Source organism: Rhopalosiphum padi, chromosome 4 (assembly GCF_020882245.1).
Source record: "Rhopalosiphum padi isolate XX-2018 chromosome 4, ASM2088224v1, whole genome shotgun sequence".
In the NCBI taxonomy this organism is placed as follows: domain Eukaryota; kingdom Metazoa; phylum Arthropoda; class Insecta; order Hemiptera; family Aphididae; genus Rhopalosiphum; species Rhopalosiphum padi.
This window is the reverse complement of record NC_083600.1, coordinates 11,227,967-11,252,920: the sequence shown is the minus strand read 5'-3', so window position 1 is coordinate 11,252,920 and position 24,954 is coordinate 11,227,967. Positions and strand designations below refer to the sequence as shown.

General features: G+C 25.9%; 1 protein-coding gene across 6 annotated transcripts in view; it reads left to right on the top strand.

The window, feature by feature from the left end:
* Positions 1–22,374, top strand: part of LOC132931002 (poly(rC)-binding protein 2) — a 42,437-nt gene extending 20,063 nt beyond the window's left edge. For 2 of the 6 annotated variants that reach the window (XM_060997168.1, XM_060997167.1), the window contains exons 3-11: positions 4,153–4,264; positions 6,781–6,837; positions 7,893–8,009; positions 10,244–10,510; positions 10,805–11,065; positions 11,140–11,230; positions 11,298–11,457; positions 11,517–11,648; positions 15,463–17,372. In XM_060997168.1, coding sequence (XP_060853151.1) covers positions 4,199–4,264; positions 6,781–6,837; positions 7,893–8,009; positions 10,244–10,510; positions 10,805–11,065; positions 11,140–11,230; positions 11,298–11,457; positions 11,517–11,648; positions 15,463–15,877 — 1,566 coding nt within the window. In that variant the 5' untranslated portion in view covers positions 4,153–4,198 and the 3' untranslated portion in view covers positions 15,878–17,372. Of the gene's footprint in view, positions 1–4,152; positions 4,265–6,780; positions 6,838–7,892; positions 8,010–10,243; positions 10,511–10,804; positions 11,066–11,139; positions 11,231–11,297; positions 11,458–11,516; positions 11,649–11,875; positions 12,009–15,462; positions 17,373–17,792; positions 17,895–18,961 lie in introns of those variants that run through there. The other 4 variants (XM_060997171.1, XM_060997170.1, XM_060997169.1 and 1 more) reach the window with 4 other exon arrangements.
* The last annotated feature ends 2,580 nt before the right edge of the window (positions 22,375–24,954 follow it).

The window sequence follows — 24,954 nt, the reverse complement described above, 5'->3', positions numbered from 1 at the left end:
TTTAAGCATTATTTTTTTAAACACTTTTAATACAAGAAAAGATAGCGTAATCTCCAATATTGATTGAGGTTTCTGGTAGCACATTGGATCTACTATATAGCTCAATTTAAAATAAAAAATGTCCAGTACTTTTCAAACTCAACATCATTTTTCCAAAAAACTTATTTTATTTTTTGCACTAATTCAAATTGGCTTCAATTTGGTAAAAATTAAATTTTAACTTCAAAGGTTGTAAAAAAAATCTTAGGTACTTAATTATTATTTTGATAATTTTTAATTGCTAAGCTTACGCGAAACATTATATTGAAGGTTTTCAAATATTCTTACGCTCTTATTATCTGATCAGTAATAAAAAAAAGCTAATGCAGCTATTTGTTGTTTCATTATATTTATTTAAATATTACTTGTATAGTTTTTTACAAGATTATTTCTTTTTAACTTTCTTCTAAATTGATTTTTAAAGATTGAAAATATAAGCAGAATGGATAGCAAATGGAAACACTTCTCTTAATGAATATTTACGGAAGCATTGTCAGTGATAATCTTCAATGTTGAAATTGATATTTAACTTATTTTGTTAAGCATCTTATTTAAGTGTAAAAAAAATTTGAATATGTAATAAATCTTAAACTCGGTCTGTATTGTATGCTTATAATAAAGGCACTACTATCTTATTATTACTTTTTCTTTAAATGAAACTGTGAATTATAAAAACTTGATTAATTAATTTGAGACACGATTTGAATCATGATAAATCTGTCTATAACCCATTGAATAGCAGTAACAATTTTAAGCTGTAGAAAAAAGAGATTACAGTTGTCTTTCCACTCGTTTTCTTACAATTTCTCCATTTAAAAATAATTGATACCAACAATCATAGTTTTTAATAAATCTAAAACATAGAATTCAGATATTGTAGAGTTTGACTGTTAATAATCTGGATTTTCCGTTCCCACTTTAACCATTATACTTATAATTTCAACGTTAGAGGATTGCGATGATATTTCATTATAATATCCTATAGGAACATTGGAAATAGCTTTTTGATATAACGCAGACTTTAGTATTAGTTTTCTTTACTTTTCGTCAAATATTTTTTTTGTCATTTTATTTCTGTCATTTTAGAATTTGATCAATGACTATGAATACCACAAAAAACTGGATTACCTAAAAAATAAAACGAGAAAAAAACATTTGAATTGAACTTATTCTATCATTGAAATTAAATATTTGAATCAATAATCACGATTTTTTTTTTTTTTTAAATAGATTTTGTTGTAATATTTTTTAGAGACTTGACATTTTCCACCATTAAGAGGATACTACCCTCACATGCTTTGTCTCTGACTTACTAATATACAACATAGCTAATTTACGTTCGGTAGTATCAATTGTGTGTTGTTTTTGTTTACTTTAGTATCATTGTAAATGTCCTACGGCCATCAAAGCTATAGATAAGAATATTAATTGCCTGTACTTAAACGTTGGCTTATTTTATATTTTCATTTTAAATCTAGATATAGTAATTTTCAACTTGTAATATTTACAATACCTACTCATATCTTGCTTAAAAATAAAATATCGAAAAAAAATCAACGTTTAAGTATTGATCTCTGATAGTATGATACATAAATTATAGATATATTTATAATAGGTCAATTCACTCTAATATTAAAGCTAACAACACAGAATTAGTTCTACTGGTCGCATATTTTCTATGTTGTATCTTGTATGATAGTAAGTTGGAGGTAACATAACGATATCTTAAGCTTTTTAGGAATTATTATTTTCAATGCATAGTGAAATTTTTTACGGAACCAACTTGTATGCGTTTTTCTGTAAAAATGAGTTCAATCTACTGATCAGAGTAGAAAATTATATCTGATATATGGTTTTCTTTGTTCAAAATTGATTTTACACATATTGTATTACTTAATGATCAGGTATAAACTTTTACTATACACAGCAAAGAGAGTCCCGTTTTTTTTTGATTATAGAAATTATAAAGTAAGTTATTATTGTTGATCGTTATGATTCTTTTTAGTTGAATCACTTTTAAAGATAAAATTATTTTGAGCATTCGTCAAACAATGACGCACATCTCCTATATTATAAAAATATAGATGTTAAAATTAATTTAAATCTTAGAAAAATACAGATAACTTACTCTGCTGTATAAACGATTTTAAGCGAGCCTCGCCATTGAGTAGTTCACTGTAATGTATATGCGTTAAACTTGAGAATTGAATGATAAATCATTGTACACGAAAAACAATTCTGAAAGGAGATTATTTGTCAGTCTCTATTTCAAAAGATATTTCATAATATAATTATACTACAATAGGTAATTCACTTCCTTATTTGCAGTATACCTACAGTCGGTTGAAATTAACTAATTGTTTATTATATTATTAACTATAACTCTATTGCATAATATATTATTGTTATTAACTTATAAGTAAGTAGTAGGTATGTTATAGAAATAGAATGATAAATAAGTTTATGGTATTAATAACGTATAAATGTATAATTATTAAACAAACGGTTTTTAAAATGTCATTGTGCGTAGAAAATAATTACATATGTAGCACGTTTCAATGGCGGAGAGTTTCAAGTCTTTAAAAATAATGTTTTTCAAATTAATGCAATATTACTAAAATGGTTAGCAGAAAAATTGTTTAAAAAAAGGAGTTTCCATAGGTAGTAGGTATTATCTAATTTTGAAAACTTCTAACCTATATATTTTTGATATTATTAAGTTAATTCATAAATATTTTAAAAGGAACCTGGTAAAGTATGATATATATACTTACTTAATTTTTCATACGCTTTATGTCTGATCAATCTTGTAGTCTGGTATGAACAATTTTTCACGGCGTTTGTGTATATTTTATTTTACTGGAAATGTCTAAAGAGCAGAGATCATGCATCTTTATCAACGCATTGACGTATTTTATTGTTTAAAATTGTTAATTAGACTTCGCGTAAACAACGATCAATTAATCCTCACGGATTCCTGAAATGTGTAGGTACAGCAAAATACAGAAAACTATACGTAGATTATTGATTCATGTAATTTGTATGCGTGTACCGTTGTTTTTGGTTGATAATAGATACACATTATCGTGTGTATAATATGTAAATTTATATTATACACATTAAGTATTAAGTATTAATCTAATCTAACTTAATTTAATTATAAATATACATATAAAATACGCGACGCGCATGTTTACTAAAAAATACTTAAATGGTTTAAGCTAAAAGTCATTATTATGTGCACGAGTGTAGATTTTGCGAAATCCCATTTGTAAATTGACATTGATTTATGTATTTATCATTTTAATGAAATAACCTCAGAAACAAATTGTTGTTTTCCTCTTTCACATACCTAAGCAGTTCATCGTTAAGTGTCTATTTATAAAATAAAGATCAGTAGTTTAATAATTAATCTTGTTTTTCTTTAACGTAATATTAAAACCTAATGTAAAAGCTAAAGAATATAAATATGATTTATTAATCATTTTACTCGTATTAGACAGTGTTAGTCCTTCAATACTAATTTGTACGTATTATTTAAAAAATATTCTTGGTTTTTATTTTTGTAAATTTATTGTATAAAATATTTTGTTTTTAAATATAAGATTTTTCCTACAAATCTACGTATTTAATACTTTTAAATTGTGTATTATCTTGAATACGTGTATCAAGATCCTATTCATTTTGTTTTAACTAATATTTCATTGAAATTTTGTTTTCACTATACAAATATATATCTCATCTTAAAACTATACCTAATTTAAATTGATGATAACGGTATAGTAGTTTAATTTTAATTTTACTTGAAGAGTATCTTAATTATCATTATGTTTGCCAATTATACCTACTCCGCGTATATTAACATCTGCATAATATAGTCTCCTTAATTAAAGATACTGCAGTATGTATAATAGTCGTTTATGTAGTGGAATATTCAGTGGATTTAGTTTTTAATGTCCTTTAATATCTTTTAGAAAATAAGTATCTATGTAATTTTGAATAACTTATATACCATAATATTATGATATCTATAAATATACAATGCAAATTCGTGTTTAATTAACACGTACCGTTAATAAATATTATACTATAATAATATTTTATTTTTCACAGTAACTCGAATAATCAAGGATTACAGGGATTTCAACGAAAGGACCAAATGGACGCCAAATCGAAAGATGACTCCAATATCAGCCTCACACTTCGGCTAATAATGCAAGGAAAGGTAAATATTGTTTTTGGGTTTGTTTTTAGCATAATTTTATTTAACTGCAATTTTAAAATAATAGTATGTATTCATGAATTAATCTGGGTAAAGAATAAAGAATAAGAAACATATAATAATGAATATTGTAATTTTCGATTTTGCCTTCCCCTCGTGGAATTGAAGCCTTAAAAAGAATGTAGTAAATAATCCATTTAGCGTTATTATTACTTCCACCATTCTAAATAGTCTCATAAGTGAAACCATAATAGTATATTACACATTTGTGAGTTATATATAATATGTATACATTTAGGTAAATATATAATATTATACAAGGTGATCGATTTAAGTGTCTGCACGCATTATTTTGAAAAGTTGGAAAATTTCAAAACCGAGGTACCCGGTTAATGTTTGTTTACTGCACCCCTAATCAAAATTATAATTTAGATACTTATAGATGTATAAGTAACTTTGACGTTTTTCATTAACTAACTATTTGTCTTTCAAGAAAATATTTGTAAATATTCCAGTTTTTCGTAATTTTTTTTTTTAAACTATTTTCTAATTATTTTTAAAAGTACAAGGAATGTTTTTTGTATAACCCTCTTAGAGTACCAACTAGATCTAATTTGTTACTTGACCATCATTTTTAAAAATTTAAGATTGAACAATTTTCACTCAAAAGAGGATCACAACAAACACAAGATAACATATTATTATTGAATCAATACATTCATCGTTCTGTTCAAAATCTATAAATTGTAAATATATTCTATAATTAACATGCAAAATGTTGAAATTTTAATTTATTTTAAACTGCTTGACTAATGAATAAGTATACGTAAAACTTTTAATTAAAAAGTTAATTAGAATTTTTACAAGGTTATAAAAAAAATTTAAAAAGTCTTATAATTTTTGTTAATTTGTATGATGAAAGCGACCACCTACAAAAATTAAATCTGACTATCTAAATATTTTAGTACTTCATTAATGTATAATAAGTAATGAAAATTATGTTGGATTTCTTTTTTTATAAAAATGCTAGTTTACAACTTAAAAAAATAAATAAATAAATGTGAAAAAATATTCAACATTAAATCTTTAACTCTCCAAGGGATATAAAATAAACATTCTATACAAATACTTGAGAGTTTCACTTATCCATAGAAAAACGTCAAAGTTTGATTAAAGTCAAACATACAATAAGTCCTGCTTATGTCAACAAGAAAGATTTATATATTTTTTTCTGTTCTAGTATAATTTGTTTCTAAGCTAAACAAATATTTGACGTATAAATAAATAATAATAATAATTAGATGATTGCCTTAAATTTTGAACTTTCCAAAGGAATTTAGATTATATGTTGAACGGTATTTTTAAAGCCACTTTTGACGCACGTGAATAATATTTCTTTAATTTCCCTACCAGAATATTCCACCGACAACACTATTTTAAACTATAAAATCATTTTTTTTTTAATTAAGAAACACACTGCATTAAATTAACTAGGCATTTTTTACACAATATTCAAAAAGTGTAGAATACATATTTAAAACTTACAAAACTTTTTTAATGCTATTCGTTTTCTTGAGATTTGACACATGTAGGTACAATGTACACACATAGTTTCTAAACATAGCTCCACCATTTAAAAAGAAAAAGAAAGTTTTATTATAGTTTGAGTTTTGAATATGCCAACAACTTTCCCATTATTTTAATCAATGATATTGAAATTTGAAACTTATACCGTAATTTTTATAACATAGACTCTCGTGGGATTGAAAGTTAACATTTAAATAATTTACAACTTTAAGAAAGGTAATGATACTTGATTACCATAATAAATATATCTATTCAAAGTTTAAAGAGGTGTTGTTGTCTAGATCTTTTAAAAAATTAAATAATTAATATTAACTTATATTAGTATGGTAATAGAACTATTTGGATAACTATTCCGCTTCTATTATATTTTTGTTAACACATTACTCATTACTCTCATAATATGTATTATTTTTACTATTATATACGTATTTTTATTTTTAGGCTTACATTTTTATAAAATATTCTTATTATGTTTTGGCATTAATCGTAAAAATGTTGTTAAAAAAATGAACTGATTTTTAACTAAGCGGTGGTACTTTATTCTATTAACTTGTAACTTTTACAAGTAAAAAAAAAATTACTTTAAACTTAAATTTGTATCTATATTGACTTAATTAAATTAATTTAAAAAGTAAAAAGTTATTACCTCTTATTTCCTTGTGCCCGTTGTTCGTTTATATCGAATTACGATTTATTAGTTGTTATAGTTGAGCAGTTGATTAAATAATTGAATAATAAAATTGTAAATAATAGTTGTAACATTGTGAATATATTTTATATAACTTCTAACTAAATGTTATGTTTAATTAAATTACCAAATTGGATTTTGGAATAATGTTATATATTAACCTACTAAAAATATTCATATTACCCGCATTAGACGTTATAGGCCTATTTATTTATTATAGATACTAATATAATTTATTTTACAGGAAGTTGGTAGTATAATAGGAAAAAAAGGAGAAATTGTTAAGCGGTTCAGAGAAGAGGTATGTATATAATTCATCTAGAAATATTTCTACCCGCGTATTAGATTAATATGGACCATCCTGGAAGATATTAATCACAGGGTGATTTAAAAATGGGGTCATAGGATTGAGGCAAGAAAGACCTCGAAAAATAGTGAAATTATACATTGTGCGAGAAACATTTCCGACAGTTTTATCCTTACACAGAAGTATAAATGTCTTTAATGTTGATCGAACTTGACATTTTACGACTGATGAACCTTAATGCATTACTTAGATAAGCTCTAGAAAATTAATCATAGTTAAAACAAAAAAATTCAAAATAAGCAAAAACAATGACATTTTTTTTTAAATAATTATAACTTAAAATATACAGTAACATTTTATGACTTAAAATAAATAATTTATTATTTAATTATAAATGATAAAAATTGACAATAACTCATGCGTTTTGTTTAAGTTATACTCTGCACAATACTCTTAAGTTATTACCAAACCTATAAATGTAAATTGTATTATAACATTTTTTAATCATTAATTATATTTTTAATTAAAAATATTTAAACAATATAAACTTGTACCATGATGATATTTAGTATATGCGTCTGATGGCCAGCATTCGTATCCGTAGTTAATATTTAAATTTATATCTTTAATATATTATAGGTATTATTAATAATAGCTTAGGTCAAAAATTGTATTTAATATAGTTTGTACAATGTAGGTTATTACTTTAAAGTACATAAGATGTAGCATTTTAAAACATACAGTAGGTCTGAATCATTACTTACTAATGGAATATAACAATGCTGAAGTTATTACATACATTTTTAAAATTACCCATTATTTATTTAAGATGTTTCGTAATATTCTTAAAAATGTTCTATACGATTAATTCCTGTATTCCAAGATTCAACAAAATCCGTATATTATGTATTATGTATTTAAGATCTCTTTTGATTACCTCCCTCCACCCGCGAACAACTACCTAACACTAGTAATAAATAATATTTGAATATTGATTAATTTTCTATTGGCTATTATCGTTACAGTATTTATCATTAATTTTTTTTTAGTCTGGTGCCAAAATCAATATATCTGATGGTTCTTGTCCAGAGAGAATAGTTACCATATCAGGATCTACTGAAGCCATCTACAAAGCATTTTCTTTAATATGCACAAAAGTTGAAGAGGTAAGTTTTTCTACGTATAGCATTAACCTTGCTTGGATATTGATTATGTTAAGATGGCTAATGTATCTAATATAGTATGACCATAAATTGTTCATTATATAATTGATAATTAATATTTTAGAATATTTAATATTATGTACAATTGAATATTGTTTTTAGGTTATAATAAAAATAGTTAAGTTGTTTAATTATAGGTATTAAAAATTATTTAGTTTATGTTTTAGAGATAGGTCAAAGTCAAATATAAATAATATTTATTATCCATCAAAAAGACCGTGTCAAAATAAAATTAAAACACTTTCTGATTTCCCGGTCTATTACAAAATAAAATTTACCCATAATTTTTATTTAAGGTATTTAAAACGATTTTTTAAACGATCTGCGGTGTGAACTAAAATGAGCAATTTGAAAAAAATTAAATACATTTAACTACGCTCCTACAAACACTGAGTCACTCACATAAAAATATCCAACAAGTTCAATTAATACATATTGTTGGATATTTTTAAGACAATTTTATGGGCGTGACGTTGGTTATGTTAGCATCAAAAATGCTTTATATCCCGTGAAAAAGATTTTCGGACGATTTGCGGGTGCTGGGAAAGTATTCTCGGAAAGGGGGTAAGTGAAATATGGTCTCTGATGAGTTGGGTTTTGATGTATTGTACTTATTAAGTGAATGTTTCATTGTGGCGGAGTTAACGCATAGGTACAACACAAAAATCTTTTTCTTATCATTCTTTAGGTATTTATGTATTATAATAACTTACAAGTTATAAATAATGACTTATAGAATTCTGACCGATTTAGATAGTATTTTATATTTATATTAATATAACTATTATTTGAGGAGAAAGTAAAAGAATTAAAAATATATAAATTGTCTTAAAATTAATAAATATTTCGAAGTTATGTTATAACTTAATTATAGTTAGTAATTAATATTTAATTTTTAAACTAAACCAAAGTACACATGCCTATGTAGTATGCATGTTATATTATTAAAACAAAAAAAAAAATAATTAAGGAACTATTATCATTTTATAAAATTAAAACGTTATTTAATTCAAACTTAAACAACAATTAATATATTTATTATATTTGGTATTTAAATAATACTTTTATTTATAAATGCATAGTTATGTCCAAGACATTTAAAAAGAACTCCTTTTAATTTAGGTTTACCCTTCTAAAGTAGTAAAGTGTATCATGTTTTATGATATATTAAAATGGTAATAATAAACATTCTCTGTATTAATTTTTAATACCCAATTTTATATAATATATATTTTTGGATACCAAGAATAATTTTATTCCTTTCTTAATCTTTCATTGTAAAATAAAAGTATAGTAAATCATTATCAAACATTGATCTTGCTACTATTAATCAAAATTTGTTACCTTAAAAAAAAAGTTTTCGGTATAAATAATAGTAAATAGTATTATAGAAAATATAACACGTTATTTTATTGTTTAAATATATTTAAAAACAAATAATTGACCTTTTGAATTGATAATATTAACATAAATTGAAGTTGTTTGTTTTAATTATCCAATATAATAATATGTTATACGACAATTGTATTCGTTTTTATGTGAAAAAAGTTTGTCATCATTTACATGATGAATGATTCTACAGATAGACAATTCTGTTTGATTTGGCATCTGGTTTAGTTTAAAACGGTTATAGTCAGGTTCACAACTTTTCAGTATGTCGGGTCGTGTTCCTAGCAACGTATCCTGATTAGCTGTTTTAATAATGGTAGTACCTATGGTACCATTTACTAACTATGATCTACCGCGTGAAATTTCCAAAGTTGAGCTTAGCCCAACTTTTGGACTTGACGCGATGTACAACGTAGCCGTGAATCTGGCTGCTTAAATTGTATACCCAATTAAATTTAAAAACCATTTTTAACATTTCTTAAAAATATAGTATTGTTCAATTAACTTTACTTATTATACTAATATTATTCAACATTTCTATTCCTATTTATTGTAGTTTCATTAATTAATAAAAATAATAATTTGAATATAATTATTTAAACCCAAATAGATCTAGTTTCATTACACAAATAAATTGTTGTAAATAATACACTTACTAGCATACTATCTTCAAAATAAATAAATTACTAAAATTTTAATATGAACATTTTAAAATTATAAATATTAAATCACTAAAAAAAATTTAAATTTTCATATAATTTATAAATACTTTTTTTTTTTTGTTACAGTTTATTGAAATGCAAAATGGCAAAACTGGTGCAACAGCGATCGGGAAATGTGGTATGACCCTTCGGCTTATTGTTCCAGCATCTCAGTGTGGATCTTTAATTGGAAAGGGTGGTAATAAAATCAAAGAAATTAGAGAAGCTACAGGAGCACAGATACAAGTAGCTTCAGATGTACTTCCTCAATCTACAGAGAGGGCGGTTACATTAACTGGTACGAGGGATTCAATAACGCAGTGTATATTTCACATTTGTGCAGTTATGGTGGAAGTAAGTACATTAAAAAAATAATATAATTAGTCTATACAATATAACATATTTTCTATATTTAGTTTAAACATAGTTATAAACTAAGTACACTAGGAATAGTTATAATTATTATAATGTATAATAAAATGTCATACTAGATATCGCTTTCTTTTCTATCCGATCATAAATTTTAAAGAACAAAACTTATAATTTATAGAAATAAAAATGCGTGTTATTAAAATAACACAAACATTTTTAATAATTTTAAATCATATGTATAATTTTTAAGAATTAAAATAACCAATTATATTTCAGTCACCTCCTAAGGGTGTTACAATACCGTATCGTGCTAAACCTCAGATGGGCGCACCAGTCATTCTAGCCGGAGGACAAGCGTTTACTCTAGCAAGTGCAGGATCTGCGGCGGGTTGTGATGTAGGCACCATGATGGTAGGTGGTGGCCCATATAACGCCCCAATGCTTATGGTGCCTCCATCGCCTGGTGCAGCAGCAAGTCTAGGTTTAATTGATCCACTGGACTATCCCCTGCTTAAAAATGCATTTGGACCTTCACAAGTATAACTTTTTATTATTTAACTTTTTATATCAATTTAAAAATTCATTACTATGACTTAATCAATGTGTTATAGTTGGGGAAATTGACTGGGAATCCGTTAGCTGGTCTTGCGGCACTTGGACTTGGAAGCTTGGGAGGACCCGCAAACTCATTTAATCCAGCTGGTAAGTTAATGATTTAGTTTAAAATTATTTGACAACATTATAGTTTACAAAAAATATACTTTTAAAGCATTGGCGGCATTAGCTGGTAGCCAGTTAAGATCTAATGGTTCTGGTGCCAATATTAACAGTAGATCTGGAGGCGGTCAACAAACTCATGAAATGACTGTACCAAATGACTTAATTGGGTGCATCATTGGCAAGGGAGGTACTAAAATCGCTGAAATTAGGTGCGTATTTAATTTTGTTAATTTTTATTTTTTACTTATGGTTGATTTTATGATCCCAGGCAAATCAGTGGAGCAATGATACGGATCTCAAACTGTGAAGACCGCGAAGGAAGTGCCAGCACGGATAGGACCATAACGATAACTGGAAATCCTGACTCAGTGGCTTTAGCTCAGTACTTAATCAACATGAGGTGAGTGCCTAATATTTAGATTACAGCATGAATAGAACTACTACTCGTTTGCCAGACCTTTTGGCAGGGACACACTTTCGCTTTTGCGTTCTCGTTCGGCTTTTTATTTTTTTTTTCGGTAGCGATTCTGGGTCAAAATGGACAATAGGGGCTTGCATTAATCTACAGTAGCTTGCACTTGAAAGCTGTCAAGAATTATAAAGTTGTTAAATATCAGCAGTTTTCAGCTGACCCAGAATATATAGATGTGGAATACAGAGCCCGGCTTTAAAGCTGGTAGGCGTTCAATTAGAATTGGCTGCACTGTTACAGCGTGGTTATTTGCGGTCGAAATTTTATGCAGCTTATTAATTGAATCATGTAAGCCATTAATCCGTTTGAGGCGTCGTCGCTGTGATTAAATTTCACCGTATCTAACGCAACTTCGCAATGCGGTGAATATATATTAGATGTATAAATGTATAATAGCAGTTGGTTGAATTCATGTAATGTTTTAATGAATGTGAAATGTAGACCCAAAAGAATAAAATATAATTATATTTGAAATACATTAATAACTCAAATTTACAAATAAATATTTTATTAACATTTTATAAGACCCACAGAAATAAGTACATAGTTTTTACATAAAATTCCTTTTCACAAATTATATAGTTATTATCTAACTTACATTGTATATCCCATCCAGAATTATGCAGTTGGATGCCACATCCAAAAACATTCAATACATACCTACGACCTACCTAGTTAATTAATATTATTTTAATTAAAACAAATCACAATATGCATCCATATGTATTAAAATTATATTTTAAATTCTCATAATAATATAAGAATTTATAGTAATAAAACCTATTTATTTTTAATACGAAATAATTTAAAGATTGGGAATTAAGGGACTACATATTATAAAAACTTTTAACATTTAATATTAGCACATAATATTCGTAGTGCTTAAGAACAATTTTGACTTGAAGTAAAGGAATGAATCAAACTGTTATACTATTTGGCGAAAGAGTAAATTGATGAAAAAGGAAAAATTACAATTTTGGCTCAAAATTTCACCTATTTGTTATTACTGAAATAACCTCAATATCATAAGCAATAAAGTTTAAACAACAATCCTAATTTTTCTTCAGCCACCTCAATAGAATTATAATATAGTAGAGACCCAATAAAAATGTATATTTGTAGCCTAAATGATAAATGTACACTAGTCTTCTTAACTGCATACAATACATTCAATACAATTTTTGTTTAATATTGAATTCCTATGGTAAAAATTATGCGCAAAAGGCATTATAAAGTTGGTTTCCATTAATATCTAACTGTAGATTAGGTATCTATGTATAATATTGGACCAATATTAATTTACCTGATAACCCTACTTTTTTGTAGATGGTTAATATATTTTGATATGGTTAAAATTATAGTTAAGTCAGAGTTTGGCATCTGGACATATCGTTTTTCAAATAAATCAATAAATCGGTATATCGTGGCATAATAAAAAATTTAGCATTCGAGTACCTTAAATAGTATTTCCTTCAACTATTCAATTTATTTTTATGAAGTTTGGATGGTTTAAATGAAAAAAATCCCGATATTAGCTTTTTAAATACATTGCAGATAGATCATAAGGTGAAGACTAATTTTTTAACAGCGCATATAGAAATAGCCAGGTAATTCACTTGCTACGCTCGCTTGGAGGGTTTAAAGCAAAAACATCCATTGATTTTTGAGAAAAATCACCACTGATAGGTAAATTAATTTTTTCCGATGATACATATAAGCATGATCGCTTTATTGCTCACTTACTAAACTCATTCGGATGGTTTAAAATTAAAACATATTTTGATTTCTATGCAAAATCACTTCGTATCAGAAAAAAATTGTAAAAGTTTGCTGAATGTTATGTATAATGTTCGGGCTTACTTTAGACCTATTCAATATTGTATACAAGATATGATGTAGTGTTTTGAAATAACGAAAATAACTATTTAAGCAGTATCGTTAAAATTATAAGCTCCAAATGGCTATAACTTTGAAACTAAATGTGACTGCAAAATTCTGATTTAACCATCGTTTTCAGTATACATAGTATCATACGTAATTTTAAAAAAAGGAAATCCGAAATAAAGAAAAAATAAATCTTTAAATTCTATACAAAAGTGTTTAAACACGTTGATAATTATGTAGTATCTGACTTATGTTTAGATCGTAATCAAATACAGCATTAGTCATACAGTGGTACAGCCAGAGCCTAGAAAGAACTACCGGTTATTAAATTATTAAAACTATTTTATTTAAAACCAGTTTTCTAGAATGTATCTATTACTTTAAAAAATAATTCTTATACTTCTTAGACTATCGCTGATAGTTTTTTAAATACTTTAGTTAACAATAATTAATATAAAATTAGCTACAAATAATCTGTATAAAAATGTTGTTCTGAAAGAACAAAAATCAAAAATTTAATAACAAAATTTATTGGTTATTATAAAACAAAAGTATGTATAACTTATTTAATGTGTATTGTTGTTTTATCTAGAATACAATATTGAAAATGGAAATGTTTATTTTAGTATTTATAAATTAAAGACAATTAAAATTGAGTTTAAATTGGTAGTGGCGGTAGTGCTTCGTAGAAAATATAATTGTTAATTTATATTAAATTTTATTAAAACAAAAATGTATTTTTAATCAATGATATAATATATTCTAATAGAATACTGTACTTACTCCAAGATCTAATTAAAAATCCTTCACCAAATCTTACACTGGCTGAACCACTGGGTGTACATATCTAAAATATTTCAACGGGGACTGGAACTGAATCGTAAAAAATTTTATTGAAACCAAAAATTTTTAAAATAGAAAAACTTTAATTTTAATAATACCGTTATGTATTGTCTATTTTTGTATTTGCCTTACAAACATAAAACACAATTAATTAGCGTTTAGAAGAATTAGTTTTGTGTTTTTACCTTAAATATTAGAATGAATTGATTTATAACCCAACATGAAAAACGATATTTCAAATATTACAATTTAAAAATATTCTTAACTTACTAAGAAATATCATAAGAAAGCCAACGCGCGAACACAGAAACCATCATTACCTTTTAATTTGATAATAGATTAATTCATTCTATTATTAAAGCACAACACATAATATTAAAGAAATAAAATTGTTACCAGCGTATCATGTGAAGAGGTGTTTTTGATTTTTACTGCAAATTATTTTTTATTTTAATTTAATTCCTTCATAAATAAAAAATACTTCTTGCTTTGGTCACTTCTCCATACTCCCTATAGAACTCATGATATTTAATTGAACAATAAAATACACAAATGTTATATTTTGTATTTAAAATTGAAATAATAGCATATGGATATATAACTAAAGTTTTTATTTCTTTTTTTATCTAACCTATTATATAGGTAATTAATATTTTAAATTTTACTCGCTTTCATATAAAGTATGTAGTTTTGTTTTCTAATTTTTGATGAAGTAGATAAAAATTTAGATAGTTAATATCGACAACACTGCAACCTTAATTTTGTATTTTAAAGAACAAAATATGATACCATACTTTATTTTTTACGAACCGAAACACACCTATGTAACCGGTTCCAGTCCCTGAAATTTTAACAATAATTTTTATCATTATTCTTAATGTATTTTTTCTTGTTTTTGTTTTTTTATATATACTTACATATTATATCATAATGATATAACGTTTTCTACCGATATTATTTTTATTTTTATTTTTTATTACTTCCCCCCACCGCCATTCCTCGACCTCAACCATAGCTTGGACATACAACGCGCATCGATGTTGCAATCGGAAATCCAACACCACCACCACCATCACCTCCTTCACCAACAACATCACCAACAGCAGCAACAGCAGCAGCAGCAGCAGCAGCAACAGCAACAACAACAGCAACAGCTAGTATTGCCGCCGCACCAGTACCCGTTCCCTGTTCACCACATGCTCGTTACATGCAACACCACGAACACCACCACCACCTCGGCCACGAACGTCCACCAGACCGCCAACCCATTGCCAGCCACCCACCCACACCACCAACAGCAGTACACGACCGCCGCTGACATATTACCCGTCCAGCACCATTTCCACGGCCCCGCGGTAGCCGCACTGCTATCCCCTCAGCCGGCCGTCGCCAAACACAAAACCGACCGAATCAAGTTCACACCGTACTGATATATTATAATATTAAAATATATATAAACAAACCTATTTCTAACCGTGGTTGCCGGTATATTATGTATTATAACATAGCATAGTACACAGTATAAAATATATAGTACATCGTAACAATATAATATTCTATAGTAACTTTTATCCGCCAACCACAGCTACCGTCGAAAAATTGTACTTGCACGATAATTTTGTCCTAATTACATGGACCCATCGACGCCCACTGCGAACCACTGCACACTTAAAAAACGTTTAAGCTATCGAGTCAGTCCGAAAATAATGCACTAAACGATTGCGACAACGGCAGTCAATCACGTCACTTCGAAAATCCCATAACATAGTAATCGGTTCTGAAATCGGATTCCTTTGGTAAATAGTTCAAATCAAAACCTCACTGCAGGGACCCTCGTTTAAATATTTTAGATCGATACTTTTTTGCTCTTATAGAAACCCATCTGAAACTGAAAAAAATCATAATATAATATCTAGTCTCTGTTTTGTAATCAATTTATATTGTATATTGAGGCGAAGGGTTGGACGGGGCCAGTTTCGAGATACAAACGATATATTGTCTGGTGTTGTATGGATTATGGGTATTTATATATGCGCTGAGTAAAACAGGTGTTTACAGATGCCTTGTCACTTGCGTATCGTATAGTTGTATATTATAGAAAGATATGAAGATATCACGACCATTGACACGACTACTGGGAAGGATGGTAGAGCGATTATCCCCCGAAAATAGATTTATTTTCAACATTTCTTTTTTACATTTCTCAAAAAATTGATGTAAAATTATCTGTATAAAGTATACAGTTAATTTTATTATTACATTATTGTTAGCTTTTTTAAAAATTTAACTACATTCAACTATGTTCAGAAAAGGTTTGAAAATGTTACAGTCATAGTATGATGTGTGTGTGTGTGTGTGTGTGTGTGTGTGTGAGTGTTTGTTCCAGCGCATTAATTGTTTTCACGAAAATGGAGTGCTCATGGGGGAAGGGGTGATTGAAATTCGTTGCTATATTATATTTATTAGTCATTTTACAATAATTCAAGTTTCTTTATTAATCATATATATTTCTATTTAATTTAATTTGTTATTATATTCAAAGTGTTAAGTGCCTTATACTCAGCCGTTCATTAAACCGTATTAATTTTGTATAAACTATATACAGACCAAATTTTTAACCATTCAAATATTTTGTATATTTTTTTTATCATTTATTTTATATCAAAATATTTATGTGATTTAAATATAATGCTCACTTAAATTAATTATAAAAATAATTTAATAATGTGTATATTATTTAAGTTTAAACGATTTAAATCTATCTTATTGTTTTGATGTCATACAATATTGTTAATATTATGTTATGTTAAGTTTATAGTTTAATGATTCTGTAGACAATAGTGATAAATATAAATTTTGTTAATATATTATGTATTTTAGAATATTTTAATATTCGTGGTAATATAAATTTGAACGTGTTTGCAATTACCTACAGGTTTTTATTTCTTATTATAAGTCATTATTTTTCAATTTTACACTATAGGCCATTTGATGTGCATGAAACGAAAACCCTATTAAATCAAATCAACAAATATATGCATGAGAATATATTATTATCATATTACATAAATGGTTTTATCATAAAGTTAAGTTGTTTTTATTTCTTTCATTATTTTGATTAGTGTATTATTAAGCATGCGTGTTCAGCAAAAAAATATCATTTAATTTTGAAACCAATTGAAACTTGTATTTGAACGTATATCAAGGTCAGTAAACTCGGCATTTTATCAAGATATTGTACATATTAATAACACTATATTTTATACTAAACAATTCGACGTATCTGTTGATCGTCAATCTTGTGTATACTTTTATTTTATTAAATGTTATTTTATTTGTTATCAGGATATCTATGGAGACTGCTGGACTAGCCTTGCCAGGCTATCATTACGTATCACCTAATCACATTGTCAAGTCACCGATTCATTAAATCAATGTACGAAAGAGGTAAGAAAATGATTTGATGAAAATGAAAGCGATACATACCCAAAACGTCTATCTTATAAAGTTATAGGCTTAAAAATAAATGACAGTACCTGTGATTTTTTACAACTATAATTTTTTTTTAACTTAAATTTTAGTCTATAAAAAACAACCATTATAGTTTTTTTTATTTTTATTTTTATATAGCGTACTATATATTTTATTTTTGTCTAGTTAGTCTATCTAAAAACGAAAAAATATTAGGAGAAAATAACACAAAAAAAGGTTGGATAATTTTGAGAAATATATAGTATAAAGTAGGTCCATTTCTAGATCATTCAGCTAAAATATAATTTATAAAAACGTTGCTTAAGTAGTACACTAATAGTCTTATTGTTATACTACTCGTATGTATGTAAGTGTAATATTTATTAATCATATTATAATTTGTTTACTCTTTACATTCATACTATTTTAACAGTTATAACTTATTATCAACGTGAAAAACTTTTAAAGTATCTTCACCTTGGAATGCATTATAAATAACTATTATCCAAAATTTTATATTATTTACATATGCATATAAATATTGATGTATAAAATAAATAACAATTATAAAATCAATATTAAAGATACCTAAATATTTTTTCTATTTTTCTAATCAGTTAGACGGCACTCTGGGTATGCAATTCAATGGCACCCGTACCTGCCAATAGTTTTATATTATAATACATTTTTGTTTAATACTTATAGTTACCATATGGCATATACCATATAAAATATATAAGCTTTTAAGAAAATCTTTAATAATTACTATAAATATTGATTTTTATAAATAAATAAAACTAAAATAATTATTGCGATTATTGACTATATTTTACTATACTTGAAAAATATTATAAAATTTGTATATTATGCCATACATAAATTATATATACATAATACATCATTTGATGCGCAATCATGTTGCGGCTAAATATTTATTGTATAGTCTGAATTTATTAACAAAATGTATAGATATAATATGTTTAATCCACATATATTTTATTTGATAAAAATATTAAACTTATATTAAATTAATTATTTTTAAGATCAGTTTTACAACACTTGGGCATTGGAAAAGCAAAATGATAATGAACATCAAAAATAAGGTATTACATATTTATCCAACGATGATGATAAATTTTTTCAAATTTTCCTGTATTAATAGGTTATGAACTTATAATTAATCTTTTGTATTATTATTATTATAGTTATTATTTATTTTACTATAGTATTCATATTTAATGTTTCGTTTTATTTTTATTTTTAACCTAATATTAGCGTTAATGTTTTCAATGTTAATGTATAATAATTATTATTAGTTAAGTTAAGTATGCGCGTTATAACTATTATAACTGTTCGTGTTTATTCTTTGAATTGTATTATTTGTTTAGTGTTCTATTTGTTAATTTCTAAGTTGTTATTTTTTTTCCGTTCACACATTTTGTTGCTTAAATTTTTAAAACATACCAAATGTTTTTACACAATTGAGAATTAGTTAAGGTACAAATAGGCACTAATATTTAAATTGTTCGTGTGTGTCAATAGAATCGGAAATTTTTATTTTTGCTGTCAAAATGCATTTCTGCATTGACTGTCAGATGAAGCAATACCTACAATAAAATAGGTTAATATAAAATGTATAAAAATATAATATTCTATAGTAATCGTATACAGGGTGAGTCGGATAATAGTTTAGAACGTATCCATTTATAAAGACACTATAGCTAAGTCCAACTGAGTATACATGTACTAATATAAGGTAAAAACAATTTGGTACCTAATTTGAGTGTTTTTAGCAATGGTCAATTTGTCGTCCATTCTCAATGCCGAATAACATTATAGTGTCATTCAGTTACCACATAAGTTCTACCGTCCCACCCTGTATAGTTTCCTATAATATAATTATGTTAACTTCTAAATATTGATTTCTGATCTACTATTAAAATCCTTTATATTATAGGTTTATAAAATCCACAATAATCAATTACTTACACGACTTAGGATATTATGTTGTATTCTTAGCTTACCTACATTTTTAATTAAAATTATCGGCAAAACAAATTAATATAGTGCCAAAAAAAAAATAATATTAATTTATAAAACAAGCCATCTTTGCTGGTTGATATGTGAAAATATGTGCCAAATACTAAAATTATATATATATAAATATATATATATATAATATTATAAGATGTAGCAATAATAAATAATATATTTTATGAAAATTATGAATTAATGACCTTACTGGCATTAGTACATATATTACATAGGGATAAATATAATATTTTCCAATAGATAAATTTTGTTTAGAAGCTTTAAACATAAACGCTATTTAAATATATCTCTCTTAGACGCACTCTATTTATTAGTAATTAGCATTACGCTAAATATAAATATAAACGTTTTGTTTTTTATATATTATTTTTTAAAACAAGTTTATATAGACACCAAAGTCTTACCAATATGAGGTACATAAACTGTACACTGTGTCAAAACTCAAAGGACAAAGGCGAAAGGGTATGCCACCGGGGGCAAATAAAAGGTTAGTGAAAATAATTACAAACTTATCGTCAATATAATATGTTCTTGGCGCGCACAATTTTTTTTATCTTCAACACAAGTTATGTTTTATTTTATTTTTCATTCAAATTATATAAATGTAGTTAATTAAAAATATTTTTTGTAACGTATTCTTGTAGTTTAATATATATTTTTTTTTTTCATAAACTACATAAAAACAAATAAAGTGTGATATAATAATTAGTCAGGGACGCATAAACTTTGGTATCTTGACCCATAGTTCAATGAACGAAATGCAGCACATATTATATTTTAATAGATTTTCATACAGAATAATTTGGACAACATTGTAGCAAATAGCATGAAATTTCTAATAATCATAATAAACGTTTAAAAAAATTAAATAATTTAATCTAATTTTTAAAATTTAGAATATTTTAACAATAATAATAATATCGTTTATTATCATAAACATTAGAGACAATCATGAATTTTTATTTTAGATATTACTCTAATTTTTTTTAGCCACATAGAAAATTTAAAAACATTTTTAATTCGCAATATTTAATGAAAAACTGATTTACGATCAACAACATATTTGGGTGTAAACAATAAATTGTCATCTGAACAGTAACCGTTGATAAAATATACACAAATGCATAATTTTTTTTTAATTTTTTTTTTAAATGTTTATGTACAAGATAATATATGCATTTTATATTTATAAACATTTATAAACTATTTAAAGTAAATTAAGCGCGTGCTAAAAAAATAATAATAATAATAATAAAAATTTTTGTGAAACACAAAAAGGGTAAGAATTGTTTTTATAATATGTATAAATAGATGTATACATATTTGTTTTGTTTGATCTCATTAAATTAATTACAAAAAAAAAACAATATTCACACAGAAATGTAAGAGAACTTATTATTTTATAATTATTAGTTTTGTTATTATTAATCTTGATTTCAACAAAATAAAATAAAACCATATTTGAGAATCTAACATATCCCAAACAGAACCCAACTGAGTGATGACGATTATCACGAATAAATAGCATATCGCGTATACCAGCATATCCATTTTCCGCACACGACCATATCATGACGAATCGAGTGAATTTGTTTTTTTTTCTAATTTGTTTTGTGCCCTAATCTGATCAATCTGCCACTATCTTTAGTGGTGTTTAGGAATCTAAAATAAAATGTTAAAACTTACAGATCACTGTTATACCTAATGCCAGCAGCTAACAATACGATGGTATATAGGATTATTGTAAACCAAATTATTTTATCACCAAAACATTATTTATTATTGTATTATTATTATTATTATTATTATTATTAGTCGTAGTATTGTTAACCACCTATTAACCATAATTATTAGATTATATTGATTGTATACCTAGTTATTTTAGTTAGACACTTAAGTTTTACTGTTTTAAGGATATTTACGTTAATCCAGTAGTCTAAGTATTATTGTCATTATAACTCCTAGAATTTGGTTTTTCTAACCTTTTGTAAAACTCTATCTCCTCTCTCTCCCTATCCCCCTCTCTCTTACTCTTTCTCTCTATCTATCTATCTCTATCTGTCTCTGTATCTGTCTCTCTCTCTGTCTCCCTCATTCTCTCTTATAATTATGATATGAATACCTTAAAACTAATTTACACGTCTTACATTAAAAAAAAAATTATATATATTATTAAATATTGTGAATTACGATTTCAATATTGTCACTATTATTATAATATTATAGTATTTAGTCTCTAGTCAAGTTTACCATTTAATCCGTAGTATTTTGACAATGCTAAAATATAAGCTATTGTATTTTAACTTTGTTTGTTCGATATTGTATATCGCAGGGTTTAAAAAAAATAACAATTATTATGCTTACACAGTTGTATTTAAATACATATTATATATTATATCCTTGATTGTGTTATTAATCATTTACCTATATATATATACCTACATCACAAAATCACAAACTGTTTTAAATACGTAGGTACCTATACCATTGTATATTGTGTTACCTGCAAGCTGCAACAAAGTTGCATCTACATCATAGACGTAATTTGAAATGTCATTACATTTTATAATTGCAGTAAAACCAGGAAAAATCGTTATCGTTAGCTGCAAGTTTTGAAGTTACAAAACACTTCACGGCGCTATCAATTATATCAACAATTTATTTTTTCTTTCAGTAGCGCATCTTTCATTGTCTTACCAAAATAACGTTACCAAGATACTTCAATATTTTATATTTTATTTTTTTAAATACCTAGATGTATCTACTTAAACTAATTATTTAAGATTAAGGCATTATTGACTAGCCAGCTAAGCTAACCAACGGACATTAGACCATAGTCCGGCGTAGAGTCACGTCCAAGATAAATAATTAGGACGGGATCTCTTTTAATTAGGTTGGCATACAAATGTATTTATTTTAACCATATTTTTTCAATTTATCGCATAGTCGCGAATGCATAATAAAACCTATTTATAATTTAATAATAAAGGACGATTTTTTTTTACAATAATAGTAAAATTGTCATATAAAATACAGTGTGTTCAACAATAAAGGTAACACGAAATATTTCGAACACATGGCCCTAATTTTTTAACTATATACATAATATTATAAAGGAATATTAGATATACTTATTTGTGAATAGTTTAAATTAAAAAAAAAAAATGTCCACGCACGCGAAGTTAAACAATTTTTTTTCAAATTGCACTCCTTCCTCTTTTGAGTTTGAATTTAAATTTAATTAATTTTTAAAACAATTTATACTTACAGACTTATTGAGAATGTGTTTTTAAAGTGAAAATGAAGTTTTAATTTATGAATGTTGTATTTATTTTCTTTTTTTTATAGATAATTCAAATTTTTACAAAGTTTCATGTGATTTTGTATGACTTTATTGAAGACTTAGGGGTATCATTGTAAGTCCTAATTCGCATGAAACTTTGTAAAATTGTAGGTTTTGTTAAAATTACTATAAATATAATATTCATAAATCAAAACATTATCTCTGTCAATTTTTAAGATTATAAAAAAACGCAATGTAAAAGTTGTTTAAAAAAATTAATTTACTTCAAATTTAAACACATAAAAAGAGAATTTATTAAGAGAATATTTTTAAATATTTAGTTTTTTCAAAAATAAATGTAAAATCAAATCCTTTATACAATCAAATAAACCAGCATTAAATTCAGCCAATTCAGGCCTCATATATTCGAAATATTTTCTGTTACCTTTATCATTGAACATACTGTAGGTATATTCAATCCAAGAGGCAATAATATATTATGTTTTTTTGTTTTATACCATGGTTATAATAAATTTTGAAAACTACGTAGTTTATACCAAGCATTTTATAACTATTAATATTAATGATACTGAACTGGTTGTACATCGCAAATCACAATTCAAACTTATCTAAGAATATATACTTACTTTTGCATCACAGGACTACAGGAGGAAGTATAACAAACGTTAGAAATTGAATTCTCAATATTTAATTTTAAAGTTTTTAGATATGATTGAATAGTTAATCTATCATAATATTGATTTCGAATAGTTAATTCACAATTACCAGTGTGGATGTGTATGAGAAGTCTAAAATTATTCATGATAAATATTTTAATAATTTACAAACATCTTTTCTGAGTGAATATTATGTCCAGTTTAGAATACATTTAAGAAATTTATACAAAGAAAACAAAATTTAAATTGAATTCAAATCATGTTATATATTTATCAAAGAAAACGACTCGACTAAGATATACCTATCCATTTATTATTATTGCTTTAAGAATGATTTTATATTCTTATATAAATATTAAACCATCAAGAAATTATTATAATTTGTTTTATTTATCAAAAATCTTTTTCAACTTTTAAAAGAATCAAAAATAATTTAAAATCGTGTATTGGAAGATAGATTACGACCGATCTCAGTGGGCAATGGCAAATGGCATTGTTGAATATCGAAGCAGATTGAACAACAGCATTAAAAACTATAATGATATTACCTATAACATTTTAATCATTGGAACAATCAAGAAAAAAATGTAAAATATTTTATATAAGTATTATATATTCTATGTACCTATAACAATTAACTAATAAATTATAATTAACAATAATAATAATAATAATGATTAACTCTAAAATGCGTGTCTTATCTGTATTTGTGCAATAAGGGTTTAAAATTTTGAAAAACATTTAAACATTTTGAAAAAGAGAAAACACTGATGCAAATGGCTGGGAGGTGTCAAAATTATCTTCTCTAAAGCATGAACATCTTAATCGTACCCGTCAATATATCATCTATAATACAGCGAGTGCTAATAGCGGATATCCAAATTAAATACAACTGGCTAAATAGATACATAAATACATTGCATTAGTGTATTACTATTGATTTTATTTTGATATACAGCTCGTATCATTTTATATCATTAACATTTTATTAAAAATACAACAATTATTTGATGTCAGAAAAAAA